Source organism: Falco rusticolus, chromosome 5, assembly GCF_015220075.1.
Source record: "Falco rusticolus isolate bFalRus1 chromosome 5, bFalRus1.pri, whole genome shotgun sequence".
In the NCBI taxonomy this organism is placed as follows: Eukaryota; Metazoa; Chordata; class Aves; order Falconiformes; family Falconidae; genus Falco; species Falco rusticolus.
This window is the reverse complement of record NC_051191.1, coordinates 11953554-11974788: the sequence shown is the minus strand read 5'-3', so window position 1 is coordinate 11974788 and position 21235 is coordinate 11953554. Positions and strand designations below refer to the sequence as shown.

The following is a 21235-nucleotide window of genomic DNA, read 5'->3' as shown; positions in this document are numbered from 1 at the left end:
AATTCTTTGGACACCTTCTTACCTTATTTCGTGGGTATTCCCTCGTAGACTTAGAAGTCCTTCTTGATTTTTCCCATATGTACGATGAAATCATTGCTATTTATGATGTCAGATTTAATGTTCTTACTGTGTTTACTCAGGGAAGTAATTTAAATTTGATCTCCTAATCATGAAGTTTTGGCATTAGATCAAAGAGTATTAATGCAGATTGCAATGCGATGTCGGCAACGTGTACTACTCTTCTAAGTCTGCCCAACTTATTTTTTATGCATATAATTTGGATATTTGTGTTTTTTCTGGGGCACACATGTTCCCTCTGATGCCGGTTTGCATGCGGTTTATTTTGACTCGGCCTTAATCCTAATTTGTGGTCCGTCAGAGCTGCATAAAAAATGATGACAATTTGTTTATAATCTGTTTTTTAATTTGTTATCCACCTCTGTTCACACTGACATTTGAGGCTTTTGTGTGCACCTTATGTGCAGTCCTGTGGCATAGATCCTTTGAAATTACCCTGATATTAGCATACAAAACCCCCAGGTATTTCCCTCCATGTAGAAAATACACACTTTTTTCCTTCTAATATTTTATTATTTTAAAAATGCATTTAAATAGCAGGTTATTTAAATACTTAATTTAACCATAGTGCTGATTTGGTTGCTCCGTTTATTTCTAAGTTCTTAGATCATATCAAAAGGGACTTGGAAGGTAAAGTTTAACTGATGTAATAAAAATTCTTACCTATCTTTGAGGACGATTGAGGTTATCCTTTACTTGCTGTCTAGAGATTTGAAGGTGTGGGACCCTTTCCATTGCCCCAGGGGGAGACAGGTGAGACCTCCCTTGTTGAGGTGAGCTGCTTAGGGCAGTAGGGCAGGAGAACCTCACAGGTGGGATGGATTTGTTCCCCGTTCCCTGCGGAACAGGGTTTCTCCTGTGGAAAAGGAGGTTAAGCTCAAAATGAAATGTTTCTCTAGTGGCAAGAGAGAATAAAGATTTCTGGTTTAGTGGATCAGCATAAGGCACATGTACAAACCTGCCTTTGTTGGTAGCTCAAATTTCCTGCTTGCACTGGTTTCCTTGAGAGAAATTACTCTAAAGCAGAAATGTACATCTGTATAAAAATTTAACATTTCATTATCCAGCTTCTTTATTAAAACGCAAACTGTGCTTTAGGGATTAGACACACATTTCCTTACAAAACAAAGTAAAATATATACATTATTTTTCTGCAGTGATAAACTAAGGAATAAAAACTATCTGTTCCAAGAGCACATCCCTTTCTCGGGAAAACGTGACCATATAGGAGAGAGCTTTGAATAGCATATGTATTTGCTGCTTTAAATATTTCATGCTAGCTTCTGGAGAAGTGTATGGAAGTTACATTGTAAATTAATCTAAAACACTTGAACAATGTCTTGCACACATTGTAAGCGAATCACAGCAATGCCAGCACTTGCAGGAGATTTCATTTTTGCATTCTCTATTCAGTAATTTACATTAGTTTCACTGCTGTGTAAGAGAGTGAAACTTTCTCATAGGAAGAGATTAAATTTGTTGACCTTTCTTGCAGAATAAACCAACAGCAGAACTCAGGGGAGGGAACAGAAATTTCTAAGTCTGCTAGCCAGCTAGCAAACGAAAAGGTTATGGTCTTAGAAAAGCAGCAGATCAGAAACAGATTTTAACACTTTAAGTCATTTTATGAAGTGTTTTAAGTAGACTTGAAAGAATTTCAGGGAAAGTCTTTCAGTGGCCTGTCAAGAGTCACCTTCCGCACAAGGCGAAAGTGCTGACCTGGCAAGCCTAACACTAATGAAATAGATTATTACGAAATCCTTCCACAGATACCGCATGGGTTGTTTAGGCTTCTGGACTGCCTACGTGCGTCACTGTAATGAGAACTTGGCGGAGCGCCTGGGCTCTGTGACACCTTCAAGGATGTCATTGGAAAGCCCTGAGGTTTTGCATCTTCCTTGGAAACAGTGCTGTGGGAAATTCAGATCTGCTCATCAGAGCAAAACTTATTCTTCAGCCATTGCATGTGCGCTTGGGTTTGTGTTCCAGAGATTTGTGTGTGAAGATGCTGAGAGACTTCCCGGTACATAACAGACTTGTTTCTTTTGTGAACTTGCCTTGGTTGCTGGAAAGCCAAGCCAGAACACTTGCTTTGCTCCGCACACTACAACTTCTTGTCAAGCTGTTTTGACTAAAGGAGGTGTAACCAGCCTCAAATAGTCAAAGTAACTGGTTCAGTTCTGGGAACAGCAAAACTATGGTCCTTGTCAGACGATCTGTGGCACTGTCATTAGAGCACTGTGATCGAAAACAATGCGGATGTGTCTTCCTGGCGCTGAGCATCCATTGCTCAGATATTGATGATGATATTGGTGCTGCAGATATTCATGATGATTGAACAACCAGGCCCTTAATTCAGGTGCTTAAGCACAGAGGACATCTGGTTAGTCACGGCGTAAGGGTTGATTGGAGTCACTGCGCGCCAGTGCGCTGTCTGCCAGCGGAGACAACAAAAGTTGCCTGCTGGGGAGTGTGTTGTGAGATGTCTCACCCTAGGGTACGGCCTCTTCCATGGCTTTGTTCCAGAGGTGAAATGCAGGTAAACGCTCCCAAAAGCCTGGTGGTCCTAAGTATTCTCATGGTGTGTGCAAAACACAGAGACCATTCAGTGTGTGGGGTGGAAAGCAGGGAAACAGTTGAAGAGTGTTTTGCACCAACAGAGGTAACCAGGAGAGGAGCTCTGTGTGCCGTGCGGGTGCCACCCACGAGGAGGGTAAGGACAAGGAGGTCAGGCTCTGTACAGCCTCTTGATCTCTCTCCTGCCGCGCAGCACCTTTGAGGGTCTGTATGGATGTTTGTGGGCACGCACATTGTATGAGCTAGGGACTGTGTTCCTCATCCCCAGGAGCAGAGGGACTGGTGTGGCTCTGGCCCATACGTTGCTTTCCAGTCTCCTCGTAGGGCAGTGCTGGCCCCAGCCAACACCGGCTCGGTTCCCTAATGATTTAAGCACGTTGAGATCCTTGGGTGGCAGGGCCTGCCAGCCTTCAGTGTAACTCATTTTCCAGCCTATTGCTCATGGTGGCATTGTGTATTCTGCAAACAGCACAAACACCCTTAGCACAGGAGCATTTGGGAATGGTTAACTCGTCAAAGTGCAGAAATGGGGTCTGTGTATGTGTGTGTGTTTCCTTAAGCGCTTCACTTAATGGACTTGTATCTGTCTTTGTTCTCCTCACTCATCAGCAGTGCTTTGCAGTCCTTGCCATCTTGGGGACTGCATGTACTTGTTCAGTGAGACTTAGCAAAAATATTATTGGGTTTCCCCCCTACAGACATACATACATCCTATGGATGGCCCCCAGTGTCTGGTAGCTTCCAACCATCAGCTTACTGCTTGGCTGCTCTCAACAGCACAAGACAGGCAAATTCTTTTGTCTGCGGGAGGAAGATAAGGAGCCAGCTTAGGGCTTTGTTTCTATATTTGAAATTTTTAAATTACTGAGCATCAGAAAAAAATAACCTCAATGTGCTGAAAAATGCACTCGCAGAGGCTAAGAAACACTAGATCTAGATGGCTTAGAAGAATAAAGAAGAAATAAGGAAAATATTTATTTGGTTGGTAGGATGCCTTTTTATCACTGAAATTGGTGTGGTTTGGGTTTTTCTTTTTTATTTAGATGTGTGACTTATTCATTATGGTTAGAGCATTGCATTGCTGCAGTGTATTCTGACAATAGATTGAAGTTGGCTAGCACTTGGATGTGAAAATTAAGTCTGAAGTGTAGATTGGCCCAGGATTTTAATTTTTCTTTGAAGGGAAAATAACAAAGAGCGTTAGTAATAGAAATTCATGGTTATTCTTTATTGAAAATGCCATAAGTGTTTGTAGGACATTTGGCCCCAAAATGTATTCTGTTTGCACAGAAACACTTTACATCTCGTGCAACTGAGAAAAGGAGTGTGAATTCAAGGCAGATATTTTCCTGCTAGCGTTACAGCCCTAGGTTGGGGCTTTATCATCACAGAGGGAAATATAGGTCTGGTTCTTTGTCCTCTGCTTTTTGTGACAAAGGATTTCCCATTTGAATTGCTCTGCTCCGTTCAAGCCCCCTCTGAGCCTCTGGGTTAGCAGCCGTCAGTCTTTGCAGTGTCCTGACGTCATCCAGTGTATGCATAAGCTCTGCTATTGTTTTACTGAGAGCAGGGGCTGTGGATTGCAGTATCTGGTGGCTGCTACCTATTTCTGCCTGCCGGTATCACGGAAAGGACACTGGCCTGCCCATATCTCTTGGATTTAAAACAGAAGCTCCTGCTTTTTGCTTCCTGAAGAAGGACCTTTGCTGCAGTTGCAAGGAAAAGCTGTCTGCGGTGCGGAGCAGAGGAGGAGAGAGGAGGAGAAAGGAGAGAGGAGAATCTGGCAGCTTGGGTAGCCTGGACTGCATTGTCTGGCTTCATGACCCCTGCTGTGTAGCAGTCTCATCCCTGCTCTCCTACACTCCCTCTGTCTTCCACTCTTCTTTTCTTCTTTCCTTTTAAAAAGAGCAGCATCTGGGGCCAGCCATGTTTGGCACTGAATCTTCATGTAAGTAGATGCATCCCACTTACATCCTTTTTCTGTTGAGAATAGGACTTGTTTTATCCTCGCTGTAGCCACCACACTTGCATTCCCGTTGCTGTAGGTCACTGGCTAAAAGCTGCGGTCCTTGCCTGTTTACGAAGGGGCGAAATATGCTGAAAGGGGAAACATCTACCTCCGGACTGTGGGTGCATCCTTGATGCCGGCAGCGAGGCAGTGTAGGGCTGTCAGTGCTGCTGAATTCAGGCCGCTGAAAGATGGGGAGAAAAAGGCAGATTTGCTTGAATATTTTAGCTGGTAAGATTGCATCTGTCAGTGATGTGGAGCTGCAAATGCTCTAATGACTGCGCAGCTGGGATGGTATGTTTGGGGTCTGGGAATGCTGCAGTATTAGATGGGTGAGAGCTGGGGGAGATGGTTTAATCAGCAGGGAAAGAATATCCGTATTTGCTTCATTTTTGTTTCTGGGAAAAAGGAGGCTTGCGTGGGATCCCTCCTGTAACTAGACTCTAAAATACAATGAGGTGGATTTCTAAATATGAGGTGAAAAATGCAGAATAACAGAATCATTTATTTCTTTCGTCCTAATCTTTGTGCTGGAAAATCTTAACTGAGGCAGTCTGCTGTATAATAGCAGTGCAGACACATGTCGTTGAAAGCAAGCCAGTTTTGCTTCAACAGGAACAACAATTACCTACCTGGCAAATCTGGCCGCGAAGGAAGGCTGGGGGTTTATGTATAAATAATGTTGCTGGTGACAGTGCGGCTGTGTGGTTACCAGTCTGATCCAGTGATTATCAGGTGACTGAAAAATAGAAAACAGTCAATTTACACTGTACTCTGTGTGCAAATAGTGCTGCATGTTGAAAATGTGCCTCATTTGAATATGAAGTGGTGGCTTTTTTAGAGGGTTTTAACATGCAGCATGGTGTAATGTCTCCATGCCAGTAGGCTGGGGCCACTTCTGCTGCTCAGCTCTCCCTGAGAAGTGATAAGAGCATCAGGATACCTCATAATCACGTCCTCCTGGCTGTCAAACCCCCATGCTCCCAAACAGTTAATCAGTCCTGTTGCCTGGCTCTGGAAGCTCCCCCCTTCTTCTGCCACAACACCTGGTCAAGGTCAGGCTTCGTAAAAACAAAACGTGCCTTTAGATTTCTTTTGTTTGGGGGGCCATTTTTCATGCATGGGTGTAAACACGTTTGCAGCTCTGGGTCAGTGGGGCATGAGCAGAGATGCCAAATGTTGTAGCTGCATCTGTTTGTAGCCTGCCAGACCTGTAAGCCCCCCCCCCCCCCACCTGGGTGTCTATGGGGTCTGCCTCTGCAGAACGCTTATCAAGGTGCTTTGAGATAAAGTCAGTGGCGTAACTGCCCTCTTGCAGAAAGTCAAATTGTCCAGCCTTGTTGGGTTTTGTGGTCCTCTTGTTTTAGGAGGTGCATTAATAAATGGCTTGCTTGTCACATCGGGCTTTGGGCAAAAGTCACGGGGTTTGACCGCCAGCAGCTGTGGCTGCTTTTGTTTCCATGGTTCCCACAATTTAGGAGCTTCTGTAACAGCCACTACCTGTTTCCCAGAAGGGTCTACCAGTATTATTTGCCTTTAAAAAGGGGGTTAAATGCCACACGGCCAGTTGCCATTGATGTGAGCAGAGGCTCTGGCCGGTGCCTGCCTGCACTCCCCGGTCTGACAAAGATGAAGGCAGCGTGATGGCCTCACCACCTTTGTTCAGATGTCCTCCCTGCACCTTTGCCCAGGCCTGGACCTCCTGCCCCAGGGGCCACTGGGAACACCTGGGTTCCTCTCCAGATGGGGCTGGCTGTCCCTTTGCCTGCTGCGGCCGGGTGCTGGCAGGCGGGCAGGGCGCGGGGGTTGCTGGTGATGCCCCTCACGCCTGCCTGCACAGGGCAGCCCTTGCGTAACCAGCCCTGCCTGACCCGCTGCTGGGGGAATGGCGGGGTTGCTTGCAAAGAAAGCAAGCTGTAACAAAATCAATTTAACCAAAATGCAGTCGCAGCTAGGGGTTTTTTGTTCTTCCCTCTCCTCCTGTCTTCTGCGTATTTCCAAGCTGTTGGGTGACAACAGCGCGACTAATTATTAATATTTCTGTTTATCTAAAACACAAAATAAATCAAGTGAAAAATGAATGAGATACAGTATCATCTGGTCCTTGAAAGTGCAACATAAGCCACTTCTGCTGCTGTCCAAAAGGCATGAAATGAGGAGATTATATTTTTTTTAATCCTGCTGTTTACAGTTAGTACGTAGGCTTTTATTTCTCTTTTCTCTGATTAAAAAAACAAGAAAAACAGTCAGAAGCAAATCCTGGTTTAGAACCTTTATTTTATCACTCAGTGTCAAAATATTTTAAATGTCAAATCAACTGTCAGTCAGCAGTGCTGGTTTTTTTTTTTTTTTGCTTTTAACAGCAGTCAGAAGGGCGATAAAAGATAGGCTGAGGGCCATTGTAGAAGCACAGGCATCTGCTTATCGCCTCCTGGATGCAGGGAAAGACAAACAGCAGGCAAGGACAGCTTGTAAAGGGGGATAAGGCAGCAGGCCATGCACAAACAGCTGCGAACACTGTGGCGCGTGATGAGCGAGGAAAGAGTACGCAGAGCAAAAACCCATGAAGTGTCCGTGGGAAGGGTTGTGCTGTGGCAGGGTAGTTGCCGTACAGTCATGCCCAGTATTTTCCATCAGTCACGTGTCTTCTTTATAATCGCCATGGGAAATGTATGCACCAGAGACCCTTCATCTTTGGTGCTTTTGTGTTGATCCACTTGCAGCTGCGTCGCCAGGCTGGTGGCAGGGGGCTCTATGCATGGGAGGGGGGTGACTCTGTCCCGTGCCACTTCTCCTGCTGACCTGACAGATTTATCTGCTCGCCATAATTGTTTCGTATTCTGGGGGGTGGTAAATAAAACTTGGTTTGATAAAGCATTGAGTTGAGAATGACTTTTTTTGAAGGTGGTGTTGCGTGGGGAAGCGGTGGCGCTCTGAACAAGCGACAGGCTGGTCCCCGTGAGAAGGATACCAGTTCAGAGAGAAGCAATAACCCCAAGCCTAGGGGGTGCAACCACCAAACATCCCTTCTCTAACTCATAGTACTGGCAGTTGCAGGCCTACAGGAGAGACGACACAGGCACAAATGAAAGCGAAATGTGAGAGCCGCCACAGTCAGTGGGGCTCACCAGTGCCAAGGGAGGTCATGGTGACGTGGCTTCACCAAATCTGTCTGTCTAATGGGGAGAAATGGTACAGGGTGCCGTTCAGAGCCTGTAAAGCGAGCAAAGAGGTGCTCAGAGAGCCATTTCATGCATGTCTGAGAGTGTGCACCACATGTGCTTCACGTACCCCTGCCAGAGTAAGTCAGTAGGAAGCTGCAAGCACACACACGCGTGTACGCCGCTCACCCCAGCACTGTTGAAAGGACCCAGATCCGTGCTGTGAAAGTCTGACATGATGTTTTCAGTACTGCTGTGCTTGTTCATGCTAGGGTATTTTAACCTAGCAGCAATGCTAAACTGCGAGAGATATATGGGAGGCTGTCTGGGAGGTGCTCTTCCAGCCTGTGCTGTTCAGGGAGATGCTTATGGTGGCCCCAGTCAGCAGCTGCACTCTGGAAAGAGCAGAAACTTTGGACTGAAGGAGAGCTGACCAAAGGGCAGGAGAAGCGCAAAATCAGGGGGAAGTGCAGGTTTCGTCCACCGCAAAGCTAATGCTGAAAGGCTGCTCTCCACAGGGAGCTGGGGAATGCTGTGGAGAAGGAGAAAACTTGTCCACTTAAGTGTGCCAGGGAGAGCTGCTGTGCTTGTCCCAGGCTCACTGTACTGTCTTCTGCTTTGTCTGTTCAGAAAGTGCTTTTGTTCCTGGGGATTTATTTCCTGAAACCCTCTTCCAGCCAGAATGTGATAAATAGGAAAGACTGCACAAAGTACTTGATTGGAAAAGTAGTTTTATAAACCCCTGTAAAACAGCAGCAGCCAACAGTGGAGAAATGAGACATCCTAGCATCAGTTATTAAGAGCAAGGACAATCCGATGGGCACAAGTGCTGCTGCCCGGGGCTGGTGTGCCTGCCTTCTCCTTTCTGCAGCATCAGTACCCACCCCAGCCTGCAGGAGAGTTGGCTCCCCAGGCTGGGTCACAGGGTGGTTAAATGGGCAGTGGCACAAGGAGAGGTGGGGCATGACTGTTGAAACTCTAGTGGGATGGCAGCATTGGTGAGAGCGGGCTCCACTGAACTGGCAGATGACGACATGGCTTCTTTCTTGAGCAGAAATAGCCCACTGCCATCCTGAATTTCCAAGACTGGTAGTAACAGCAAGTACAGGTACCTGGCATCAAGTGGCAGCCACAATTTCACAATGATGTTTTGCTGGTTTCTCAGGCAACTCTACGTCAAAGAGAGGTTACAGGAACATACCAGAAGCTGTAACTTTACACCCATCTATTTGGCTATTGAGGTTCTCACTGTTCCCCATAGAGTCAGGGTTGTTGAACGAATTGCAGAACCAGGTCAAGAGAGGCAAAAGAGGCAAAGCCTCCAAGAGAGGCTTGGCTACAGCAGCGTCAAATGCCAGAGTAGACATAGATTATGAAAGGGATTGAGATTGCAGGAGCTGTAATAGACTTGATGAATTCATCAGTGAAACATCAAGATATTTGTGGGGAAAATGTCATCTCACCTCCTACTTTACAGTAGATTTTGAGGATTTACTGTGTGCCATTATTGTTATTTTTTAAACAAATGTGTTTTTAAAAAACAGAAACATGAGATAAGAGAGGGTTCTGGAGGTTCTGAGCTTCTGCAGGGGCATGAAGCTCAGTCCTCCTTCTCAGGGAGCACTAACGGCAGTTGAATTTGTTTACAGGCAGGCAGCTGTTGGGAAAGTCTAAGTGCACCTTGCCCTTTCTTCTTCCACAAAGAAAAAATGAAAGGAGACATCTCGCAGGCTAGATTTGGCTCGTGCTTTTGACAGTGTTGGACAATTTGGTTCTTGCAGCTTGCTTCACCTTTCCTGTCTCGTTGGTTTAACAGTTGGAAGGATCTGATATAAAGTTACCGAATGCAGTGCTAGTCTCCAGTGTAGCTGTGTCCACACACGAGCTTTTGGACCGCGGAAGAAATCTCAGTGTTCATGGAGTGAATGAGCTAACCTTGTTTTTCAGATTGTCAAATTGGTTGGTCCTTGCCATAGCTAAAAGTGTGAGCTATAATTAGTGGAAGGGGTCTGTGATTGGTCAAAGGTGACAAAAGATCTTTCAGATGGAAGACAAAAATCATAGAATAAGTTAGGTTGGCGAGACCAGCACCTCCCTCAAAGCAGGACTGATCTCCAAGTTAGGGCCGGTGAAAGATACCATCTCAAAGCATCTGCCTGTTTATGAAATGGTATGAGATCAAAACAAGCTTCATCTTTGACCAGTTTGATTTACAGGACCAGAGATTGGGATAAATCTTTATGCCCAAGGACGACTGAAAGAACGTCCCTTTGGGCCGTTTGACCCAGATAGGGAGTGCAGTACATGCAGTGAGGACTGCGTCGTATTATTTGAACTGGGGTAGAAGCAGTAGAGTTTCATATAATTTGGGGGTAATTAATGTGTATGCCCGGTAAAAAAAACTTATTCATGGAACAATCTAAGTCCTCTCCTTTCATCTTAGCTAGAACACCCTGCTTGATCCCTGAAGCTCCAGGAAAAGGTCTGTAAAGTGCTACGAGAAGAGCATGTGGGATTCAGGGAGTTACCAGGTTTCAAGATAAATGGATATCTTTCCTTTTTGGTGAAAATACTGATGTAACGTCACTGTTTAGACCCTTTCATATGAAGGTCACTGTCTATAATGAAGACATTACAGAATCTTAGAAATGCTATTATGTTTCCAATTTTAAAGAATAGGATGCTGAGGCTCTGTGTTAGGAAAGTAAGCTGTACAGCTACAGAGAAAACCACTTGCTACCCACAATCCAGTGTAGCTCAGTGGAAGACTGGCTAGCTTTGCTGTGTTTGATCAAGGGGAAGCTTATGCTGAAAGATCAACTTGAGATGCTCAGAAACCGGGAGTGGGAGTGCAAGTGAACCCATATTCTGCCTAGACCAAGGAATGTGCCATTGCTTCCCAGCATTAGATGGGAAATATTTTTAGGTGTTCCTCTTTTGAGAAATCCAGTGGTTGGGAAGATCTTTCCTTGGTGCAGTGAAACGAAGGATGCTGAGGTGACTGACCCTCAAAGCATGCTAGATAGCATTTCCAGCCTAAAGCAGGAGCCTGTGGTGAAAGCGGTACAAAGTTGGTGAGCTTTTCAGAGAAAGTATATTGCTTTAGTGGGGACTTTGCACATTTGTATAGCCCTTACAATAGCTTTTGTAAAAGTTTGAGCAGGGAAGGATGAGAGAATGAATGAGCTCTTGAAGAATGTGCCTTGTGCTCAAAAGCTTCTTTAGCCTAAGAAGCCGTGAGGAGGTTTCCTAAGATGCCAGTGGCAAGCTTATCCATCCCCCTTGGCCTCTCATGTTTAACGTGCCACGTATGAGCCCAGTGATTCTGCCATCTACAGTGATTATATGGTTTCATACCATGTCATCACTCCAGCAAATGCCGACTTATTTGACTGCTAGAAACAGCTTGGAAAGCTGTTGCACATTTGGGTTCCCTGCTGTACCTGTCCAAGTGTTGAAGTACCCATTAAAATGTGCATCGAGGAGTTTTAAGAGGCTATGGTCTTTATATTGATAAGATGTTGTTGTACAAGTGCAGCAAAAGGAAAATGTACTCAATTACATATTTTAAAAGTTCCTGGATGGGAGTAGAAAAAGGAGATCAGATATTCACTTAGTGCGTTTGCTGCATTTTTTAAGAGTAGTAAGCGATTGTATGATAAGGACACCCTAGAAAGCAAATTCTGAGGGGAAGGACATATGTTACAGCTCCATGGAGTTCAGAAGATGGCAGCTGACTTCACTTCTAAGATCTCTGCTACAAGAAGAGGAAGAACTGCTGTAAGAAGATAGCATCCCAAGCAGAACCTGAACTGCATAAATCACTGGCTTGCTGATACTTAATGTGTCACACTGACTCTAAAGTGACTGGGCGCAAGGTAAATACTGCCGGTCACAAATACGAAATTATAAATAAAAAATAAAAGAAAAGAAAGAAAGGAAAAGAAAAGCACCATAATTAGCAATACTGAAAAATCCTAAAAAGGTATATTTAACATTCAGGAAAAGAGATGAATGTGGAAAATACTAGCACCGCTAACCTTTTTTCCTGACAGCTGCATTGGTAAGGTATCTAGGACTGTTGCAGTGGCAGTAAATTGCCACTACATTTGCATGGAGGTAATAACCAGTCACTCAATCCATCCATCTGCTGATAAAATACTCTCAGGCTTTGATTTAGATTATCAAAGAGAATACAGTAGATCAGAAATGTCAAATTAGCTGGTAAAGAAACATATCAAGCTGTGTGTGAAGATTCCGTGCTGTGCTTTGTCATCCATGAGGACGTGAGCCTGAACAGTCCAACTAAAAACCCTTGGAAGTTTTATAGGCAGTGAGTAGAGGCAGAGATCTGCTAGAGGGTTAAATAAGCCAGGGAAAGTGTTCCTGTAATTCAGCAAGGTCTAGCTGCCTGGCTGTTCTCTGTGTCCTCTGCTGCTTGTGTGGTCCACAGTGAAAAATCCAGGTAAGCTGTGGTTACTATACACAGAGAGAAGAGGGTGATAATCAGGCCGCCTGTGCAGATGGATGGAGAAAAGCTCCAAATGGTGGAGATGAGCAGCCAGATAAAAAGCAGCAAGATCTGAGATGTAAGCATCACATTCAAGAGTGGAAGTTCCTCCAAGAAACCACCCAAGTGTGAGAGGCGTAAAGCATGAACATCGAACAGGAGGATATGGTGTCCCAAATCAGTCACAGGACAGAAGGGAGGCTCTGTGGCACTGCAAGGGGGAGCAGATTCCTTTACAGCTGCTGACCTGCTAGCGATGTCTTTCTGAGGCTTCAGCAGGAGTGTTATGGTAGCACAAGGAGATGGCAGTGAAAGGAAGGATTTCTCAAGTGTGGTAAGACATACTGCATCATCTTTAGTACCATTTACAGTTGCCGTGCTATAGTGGGACTACAGGGTGTTGCCCCAGCCCATAGGGACACAACAGCTATGATGACCAAGAGATTAAGTTGCCTACCCAGGAAAAAGCACTGGTAGTCTGTCACAACAGAGAGAGGTCCCACAAAGAACAGGTAATCAAAGGCCTTTACACAGGACCTTTTCTAGAGTTATCTTCGTAGATACAAATATTTTCACAGCTGGGGCTCTCACTATGCTAGGATACACCTCCATGCCATGGAAGGTGGCATTGCTGTGGGCACTGCGTGTCACAGCCTGCAGCATCCATCTGGACGCAGAGAGACATTAGCTTGCTCGCTCTGGGGCATTGCATGTATGCTAATGACTTAGAGTCTCTACCGATCTTGGCTGCGTGTCAGAGAGGGATGAAGCTGTAGATTTAAAATCAGTGCCCTGAACTGCAGGAGTTCAGTGAACTACGTGCCTGGCATTTAGTTAGGCTATGACTTGTTTGTGTGTCTATAGTGACATTCAGTTATTTTTTCCATAAAATATAGATAAATACACAGAATTATGAAAAAAAGACAAGAAGAAAAGGCTCACGTATGGACTTCCCAAATTTAATAGTATCCCCGTAAACACAGGGGCTTCCCTGGGGGAACAAAGCGATGTGACTCTGATCTGGAACATCGGTGCAGCCACCGTCACTGCAGAGCGAGTCTGGCAGTAAATACATGGCGTCTGCATTTTCAGTTATTCTCCGCTAGTTCACTGATTTGTATGTACTCCAAATCTGTTTTGGTTTGCACCCAGAAGAAAGAGGTGTCTGTATGTCATTGAACAGTCTAACTATGGATGAAGGACTTAAAAAAAGCTCCCAGTTTGTATTTAGGTATGTAGTATGTGAATAAATTTATTTATTTATTTTTACTTTGACAGCTGTTGTGAGTTAAAAGCAGAACTGCCTTGTTTTCGCTGGGATTGTAAAACAGACTCAGTTGTTTCCTAGTGAAGGAAAAGCCTGGAGCTCTCTCCCCGTATAGCCTATAACTGGTGATGTGAAGATGTGGTCTTACTGCTTCTTGCCAGGGAGTTCAGCTCCATGGCAGGCAGTAACTCCTGTTGTTCCTGTGTGTGGGGAGCCCAAAAGCTTACATATATCTGGAAATTGGACTACCCATTCATCTCCAGAAGCGTTGTATAGTGACAGATGAGGGTGGAGGTCTGTTGTGGGCACCACGGGCAAGCCTGCATCGCAGCTGACTCATGTGCTGCCTTATGGACAGGTAAGGGAGGATTATGCTGCCAAATTGGCTTGCAGAAACTGGAATGTCAACTCTGAAAATCAGTTGCTCTAGGTTACTGATTGCTTTGTTGTTGGTTTGGGTTTCTTCAATGGGCTACAACGTGGCTGTTAGTCCCATCTTTATTTCAGAAGTTCAATCTAGAAATACCTTTCAAAGGGAAAGATGCGCAACTATTAAATCCTAAACTTGAATCATATTTGTAGGGCTGTGCTTCTTTCTAGCATCCAAACTCACAGAATTGGTCTGATTAAATAATTTTGAAGAAAAAAAATGAGGACTGACAGGCAAATAACAGCAAAAGTTATCAGTGGATATAGTCAGAATAAAATCTAATCAAAATAATCTTGTGAACAGCAATCTGAGACATTAAACTACAGAATGATTGGTGAACAAGATAGTTGTGATGGGCCAATAAATTATTTGGTAAATTTTTATAAATCACCTTGGTTTCTAACATTTCATTTGTTTTCATTCTTTGCAAGAAGAATGGTGTGCTAGTTATGAGCAAAAGTAGAGGTAACTTCCTTTTTTCTTTATAAAGTTGTTTTTTTTCAGGACCTTACACATGAGCCCAAGGCAAAACACAGCCTTCACGGACTAAAGTTTTATCTGGTCGCTTCTGTGCAAGTGACTTCACACCAGCTACAGCAGGATGCTGATGTCCAAAAATAAGTCAACAACGGCGCTTTTCCTACAGTACAAGTCACTGCAGTCGAGTTTGAGTGTTGGCAGTTGGCACTGGTCACCTTTTCTTTGGGAACAGCATGCTGAGGTGGTTTGAGCCGTGCTAAATAGGTGTTGAAAACCTTTGTGCTGTGTTCTTAAGAGCTTAGGCTGATTGATGAGATCGGTCTTTTCTGTGATTACTGTTTTCAGAACTAGTACATGATCTCTTACAAGGTTTGTATGTGTCCTTACATAGGTTTAAATAAAAGTGTGGATTTTTTTTTTTAACAAGGTTAATTAAGATGGTACAACCTTCAGAGGTTCTCGATGGACTTGATGGAGTTAACAAGCTGTAGGGTTTAAGGTTAATTGAAATAAACCCTCTTAGCTGAAATAAGAATATCCATGAACTGTACTGCATCAAAATGTGGGTTCAGGCAGATCAAGGTACTTCAAGGTTATATTAATGTAAAAACATCACCGTGGTTTATTGTTTGGTTTTTTAAAATGTCTTCCATTACACTTCTTTTAGTTTTCAGAAACTTGAAATATCACGTTGTTTGCTGTGCTCTCAGGTTTCTTAACAAGCATGAATGCCCTTTGATAAAGGGTTTAAAGTTCATTCACCACATTTGCTGAAGGTGAACTACCGTTTCTAAGCGTAACAGATGAATAACTTTGTTTTCTTTCATGTTGCGGCTGTGCAGTGAGCCCTTTGGTGATGTTTCTACAAAGCTAATGATACATATTTGGAGGGTGCCAAGAAAATGCATACTAGGTAGTGTTAATTGCCCAACCATTCTTCCCTGAGATGCTTGCTTGTGGGAAGGCCTAGAGACATGTCTATTGATCCATAGTGGCAGATCATCGAACAATTCTGAGCACGCAGGGTAAAAAGGGCCTTCTTAAATTTATGGGGGTGTTATCTAATAGTTCAGCACTTAAACCATTGTTCAAGGTGGCATAAAAGTTAGTCTTTCCACCAAACAGCCTACTGTTTATGTTCTGTTCTGGATCTAAATACTAAACTTAAGCTGGTTTAAAAACTTTTGAGATTCTGACAAGACAGGAATTGAGCACAAAATATATTCTGCAAGCTGTTGCAAAATCAAGTATGGGCTAGTTGTCTGATCTGTGGAGACTGAAATAGGCTGAAGAAGAGGAACAGTTGGAAACCTGAAGGAGGAGGTCAGATCATCTTCATTCTTGAGCAACCAAAAAACCTGAGGAGGTGTGACGAGCTAGAAGAGAGAAGGAAGACTGCAACAAGGAATATCCTGGAATAGTAAATTCTTGAGTTGTGGGGGATTTGAAAAGTGTGAGAGCTAAAATCTCATATGCCAAATAGGCACCTGGAGTATATATGTGTAAGAGAGGGGGGAAGGTGAGAGAAGCGGTAGGAGGGGCAGATGTGAACAGGATTGATGGTGGAATGCTTAATCCTGCCCACCCTTCCGTAAAGAAGACCTGCTGCCATTCACATGAAGAAATCAAGAGACATCCTTAAGATGTAAAACGGAAATGGTGGAAAACGCTGGAAATGCTATTGAAGTGATTCTCGTAAATGAGGCCATTCTAGACATTAAAAGCAAGACATCAGTCTTTCTTTTCTCCAATATCTAGATGAGAAGGTGGATGGTAGATAATTCGCCATACTAGATGTTATCACACAGTCCTTGACTGCTGCGGGAATGTCCATGGAGCCAGTCCTTCTGCTCCTGCTTGGGGTGGGAAAATAGGCCAGTGTCTCTAGGACTGGTGTGGTGAAGCTGCGACGACCCAGGTGATTCAGAATTGAGGGAGTTGACGCAAATCCTACTTTATTTCCAAATCTTTTCAGCGTTTGGAGTGGAGGCAGGCTCCTTTTTCCTTCCCTCACTTTCTGATGGCTGCTTTTGTGATTTTTCTCTCGGTCTGTCAATCCTGACTATAGGCTGTTTTACTGAAAGCACCAATTAAGTAGCCGAGCATTTGGTCTTCCTCCCAGATGGTTCCCTCTTCAATACAGGAAGCAATCTGTGCTGTAACAAAATGGGCAGGAGCCCAAGCTGTAATCTTGTCCACAGATCGGCGCAGCCTGCCGTTTGAAGCTGAATTAATAGTGGGATGTGAGTTAATGGTGTAGTTAGCAGGAAAGAGCAGACCTGGGGTAGGGTGGGAGCGGGGGAGAGGAGAAACTGCCTGATGCTGTTTTGTTTGAGCCTGGCTTGCTCCTAATCCTGCTAGCCATTCAGCCTTCATGGTAGCAATAAGCCTGAGTACCAGCTGTGCCTTCCCATGGGCTGCCGGGTTATTTTCAGCTCCTGTGAAAATAAGGCATTTCCATTTAATTTTTCCCCTTCTCTTTCTCTAAGGAACAAGCGAGTACAGGGAATGCATTTATGCCCTCTTTAGTGATGCCTCCCCTCCTTTCAGCTGCAACTACTGTGAGATCCCTTTCAATCCATTGCTTGCTTTAGATCTAGTATCGTGTAGTTCAGAGAAAGTAACTGAAAGTCTCTGCTTATTGAGATCTCCTGCAGCTTCCAGCTGCTCCATGGGCACTTGTATTCAGAACTCAGATTTCTGAGCATAAGCCTATTCACCCATTCAGCGTCACCAGTATAGCCCCAGGAAGATTTTCCTGCTGGAAAGTTTTCCCTTCACTCTGAAAAATCTTGCATTTTCAGCATACGCGGTAGGAACGTACTGGAAGACCTGCCTCGATTTTCTTCCCTGTTTTTCAGAACTCTGAAGATGACTGGAGGAAATCACTGCTCGGGCCACTGTTTCATGTGCTGTATGATCACTCCCAACAGTCAGTGTTTCAGTTTCTCACAGGAAGCTTGATCTTCACAGTCCGCAGCTGTAAAAGCGTGATGCTCTCCTTTCTGTTACAGCCCATACAGCATGCCAGATAGGTTGCCTGTACATAAAAAGGTGCACTGAATTAATTCAGTAAACCTAAAAAAGGCCATTTCTCAGTCTGTGGTGGACAGACCAGGATTAGAGAGCTTGATCTGCTACGGAGAGGGCTTCACTGGGTCTCTGACTTTCAATGTGTCCAAAGTGTAGGTAGCCAAAAGGTACATCTGTGTTTTTAATTAACAGGCATTGAGTATTTTGAAAGTGGATATAAATCTGTTCTGAAGCTAAAAGACTTACTCTTTTTTGATAGAATCCCTTAAAAGGTAAGAAAGAGAAGTAAGAGGAAAACAAGCCTGTCTTCCAGGAGAAGAGAAGCAAACAGGCATCTAGAGAAAAGAGTTACTGTTATTTATGACATGGCCTTCAGTTATTTGGCTCAGAGCAGCGTATCATATTTTTATCTTGAACCTGTCGCTTTTTTTATTTGCTGCTAGTGACTGACTGCCGGTACTGCATGTCGTTTGGCTGATGGGGCTCCATGTGATGCGCGGTGCATTTCAGACACCAGAGTTGCTCGTTTTGTCCGCTACAAACACATCTGGCTGGTTTTTACACTCCAGGCCTTGCTATGGCCACCCTGATTTGTGGAGTTACAGTTCATGATGTTTCCTTGGAAATTTTGTGGTGGATTATTTTGTTAAGCACCTAATTCTGAGAGAAGACTTTGCATCAAGTCCTGTTAGGTAGTTAAGTTCCCTGCTCAGTGGGACTTTCTGGTCTCCGAGCAGACTGGAAAGGGTCGGCTTTAGAAGGTAAGGAAGAGAATTTGCTCTTCAGCTACAGCTTCACAGCTGGAAGCACTTTCACCCCAATACATCTCTGCACAATGCGGTGCTTCTTCCAATTCCAATCACTAATTTCATCTGCTCTGAGCAAGATTTAAAAGTCATTTAGTAGCAAGGACCTGTACTTAGTAGAAGGTACCTGATGTGTTTGCAGAGCAGCATTTGCTTAAAGCAATGTCAGAATTGTATGTTGCAGTTATTTATAACCCCGTTTTTGTGTTCTGTGGTTGTTGTGGCAGTTACTGGGTAAAAGAAAAAGACCATGTTTATGTGCTCTGATTGTATGTAATATACATTTTACATATGCATACAATGTTTATTACATATAGCTTGTATGTAATAAAGAAGCTAGATGTTACCTTTTTACATTACATCTTCCTTCAGGGAGAAGGCTTGCTGTCACTTGTGGGCTTGGGGGGTTCTGCTGTCAACGTGAGTTTCGGGATGCAAAGAGGAATTGAGTCAAGGCTATGCAGTATAGTAAATTTGGAACTGAAAACAGAAACTTTAAATGCAGTCATTTCCCAAGCAAAGACATTTTAATTGTATTCCAATCAAATTTTAACACCAGTCAGCCAGTGGATGTTTCCATTGCTGAATTCTACTTTGATTCTTAGTATCACTTCCGATTGAAGGAAAACAGTGATTTTGTCATTAATTTGGTTCTATCATTTGAAATAAAACAGCAAATTTAAAAAAGAATCCGTTTCAAAATTGGCTGATTGTTTTAAATCATTACTTTTTAACAGTTCTTTTCCATTCTTTAATATTTCAGCTGGGCATTAATGTGGTAACAGCCTAGGCTGTAGTACTACTTGTACACTTCCATTATAGTTTTTCATCACACCTTGAATTTTATTCTATTACCATTAGACAGAATCCTGGAAAACGTCAGTGTTAGAGAGCTAAGCCAGGGAAAGAGACATATCTTCTGAAAAAAAGGTAGTCAGGTGCTTCCTGAAAAGCCGCTAATGAGATAGTAAATGCCTATCAAAGCATTCAGATAAGTACGTCTTCTCCTGTGGGCTGGTAGGGCTGAGATTGACCAACTAGACTTACCCTTGAAATAATGTCACAGGTGCTGATGGCTCACGCTGGGGTCGTTTTGCCACACTTACCTGTATGACCTGTAGGCTTGTTTTGTTACTGCATTGTCCTTCTCCAGCAGCAGGATGCTCTGGGATAGATGCCTGACTACATGGAGTCTTGAAGTGTTACCCTTTAGCGTCTTCTGTCGTTTGCCCTAACCACATCTTTCTTCAGGCTTGAACGCTGTGTTTACAAGATGATTCTCTTGGGTGAGACTTTTCAATGTCTCCTTGTATTCAGAAGGAATACTACATTTCTAATCTTTCTGAGTGATTTAAGAAGTGCTTCAAATGTACACACTCTACATATTTGTACTCGTATATTAAGTGCTTTTTAATAGCAATACTAAACCATTTTTATTTGTGGGTGATGCAGCTGAATAATGCAAGACACGCAGGTGTTTGTGGCACAGCTCAGTTGCCTAAATGAGGCATCTAGAGCCATTTCAGATGCCCTAGGACATTCCTGTTTCACCTGGCCTCCAGCTGTCGGTCCCTGGGGGTATTCTGGCTGTGCCTTATGTCAGTGTATCAGCTCCCCTATGCATCTCAAACAGCTTTGGATGCACTTGCGTAGACAATCAAATCAAGCTCTTTTTGCCATCAAGAGTTGTCATCTATGTAATCCTAAAGAAGTCCAGTCATGTTAAGTAATGTGGGAATATGAGATTCCTGAGTAACTGCAGGGGTTTTCGGTGGTCTTTTGTTTTGTTTTGAGCAGTAAAGGGTAAAAGTCACAGTGGTGATGATAAACTTGGACTCTGGCAAGGTGCATGTGTCAACTGTTGCTGTTATTAACACTGGCTGCTCTGCAGCATGGGCTTGTGGCTTGGGGAACATGCTGTACTCAAATTATCTGGCTTAGAAATGCCCTCCACTTGCCATTTGCAAGCAGGGACAGACAGAAGACAAACATTTCTTCGCCTAAATATGGGACTTGTTATAGCTTAGTTGCTTGGCAATCCACTTGACTGTGAAATAAGCAGACTATTAAGCAATGCTACCGGTTTCCTTCCTTCTATGGCTTTGCGGGATATTCTGTGATCTTTGTACTGTTACAGCCTTTGCAACCATCTGTTTAACTGCAGTGGGAGATAGGCACTGCTGCCACAGGTCTGTCTTTGGGGGAGAGAAACTCACTGCGTTTTCAGGTGTTCCTTGTGTTGTTTTTCTCTATATGACACTGCGTTTCTATTCCCACCACTTCCCTTTCTCCTTTTAAGCTTATTGGCAACATCTGTTGCTGCTGTCTATAATTACACTCAGTACTGGGAGAAGGGGAGACACTGAGCACAGCAACTGCCTGTGTCTTCCCCACAGGTATTCAAAGTCATGTATTAGTATGATGAGACTTCTAGATTCCTTCATCATTTATTTCCCCCTGACACAAAACAAATTCTTCTCTCTCAACCTTGTATGGACTAAACTAACTCTGCCTCCTCCCTCGGTAGGGAAAACCAGAACCAGCCCAGCTACTGTCAGAAAAAAAAAAACCAAAACACTTTCCATATTGGATTATATTTATATAACATACAAATATATTTAATTTTTATATATTCAATTATGTTTCCATTTGTATTTATTTATGTGTCTGTTCTGTGACTGAAGTAGTGTCATCCACATGCAAAACCTTGACAAGTCCCTGAAAGATGCAGGTTTATTTTTGATCCCAAGTGGATAGCTCTACTTTCTGTGATCAAAATAATAATGGTAATTATTAACAATTATTAATAGATATAGCTGCTAGCAATGGTTCTGAATAATAGTGATAAAATACACATAAAAGATTGCAGATTGTGAGCAAGGTTG

The 21235-nt window shown here is 43.7% G+C and overlaps 1 protein-coding gene across 8 annotated transcripts in view; it reads left to right on the top strand.

The window, feature by feature from the left end:
* The window catches only part of ST7 (suppression of tumorigenicity 7), a 151768-nt gene that overhangs the window by 34834 nt on the left and 95699 nt on the right, over window positions 1-21235 (top strand). The window contains exon 1 of one of the 8 annotated variants that reach the window (XM_037388985.1): window positions 4220-4603. The exons of 6 other annotated variants lie outside the window; for them this stretch is intronic. In XM_037388985.1, coding sequence (XP_037244882.1) covers window positions 4582-4603 — 22 coding nt within the window. In that variant the 5' untranslated portion in view covers window positions 4220-4581. Of the gene's footprint in view, window positions 1-4219; window positions 4604-21235 lie in introns of those variants that run through there. One more of the 8 variants, XM_037388986.1, reaches the window with a different exon arrangement.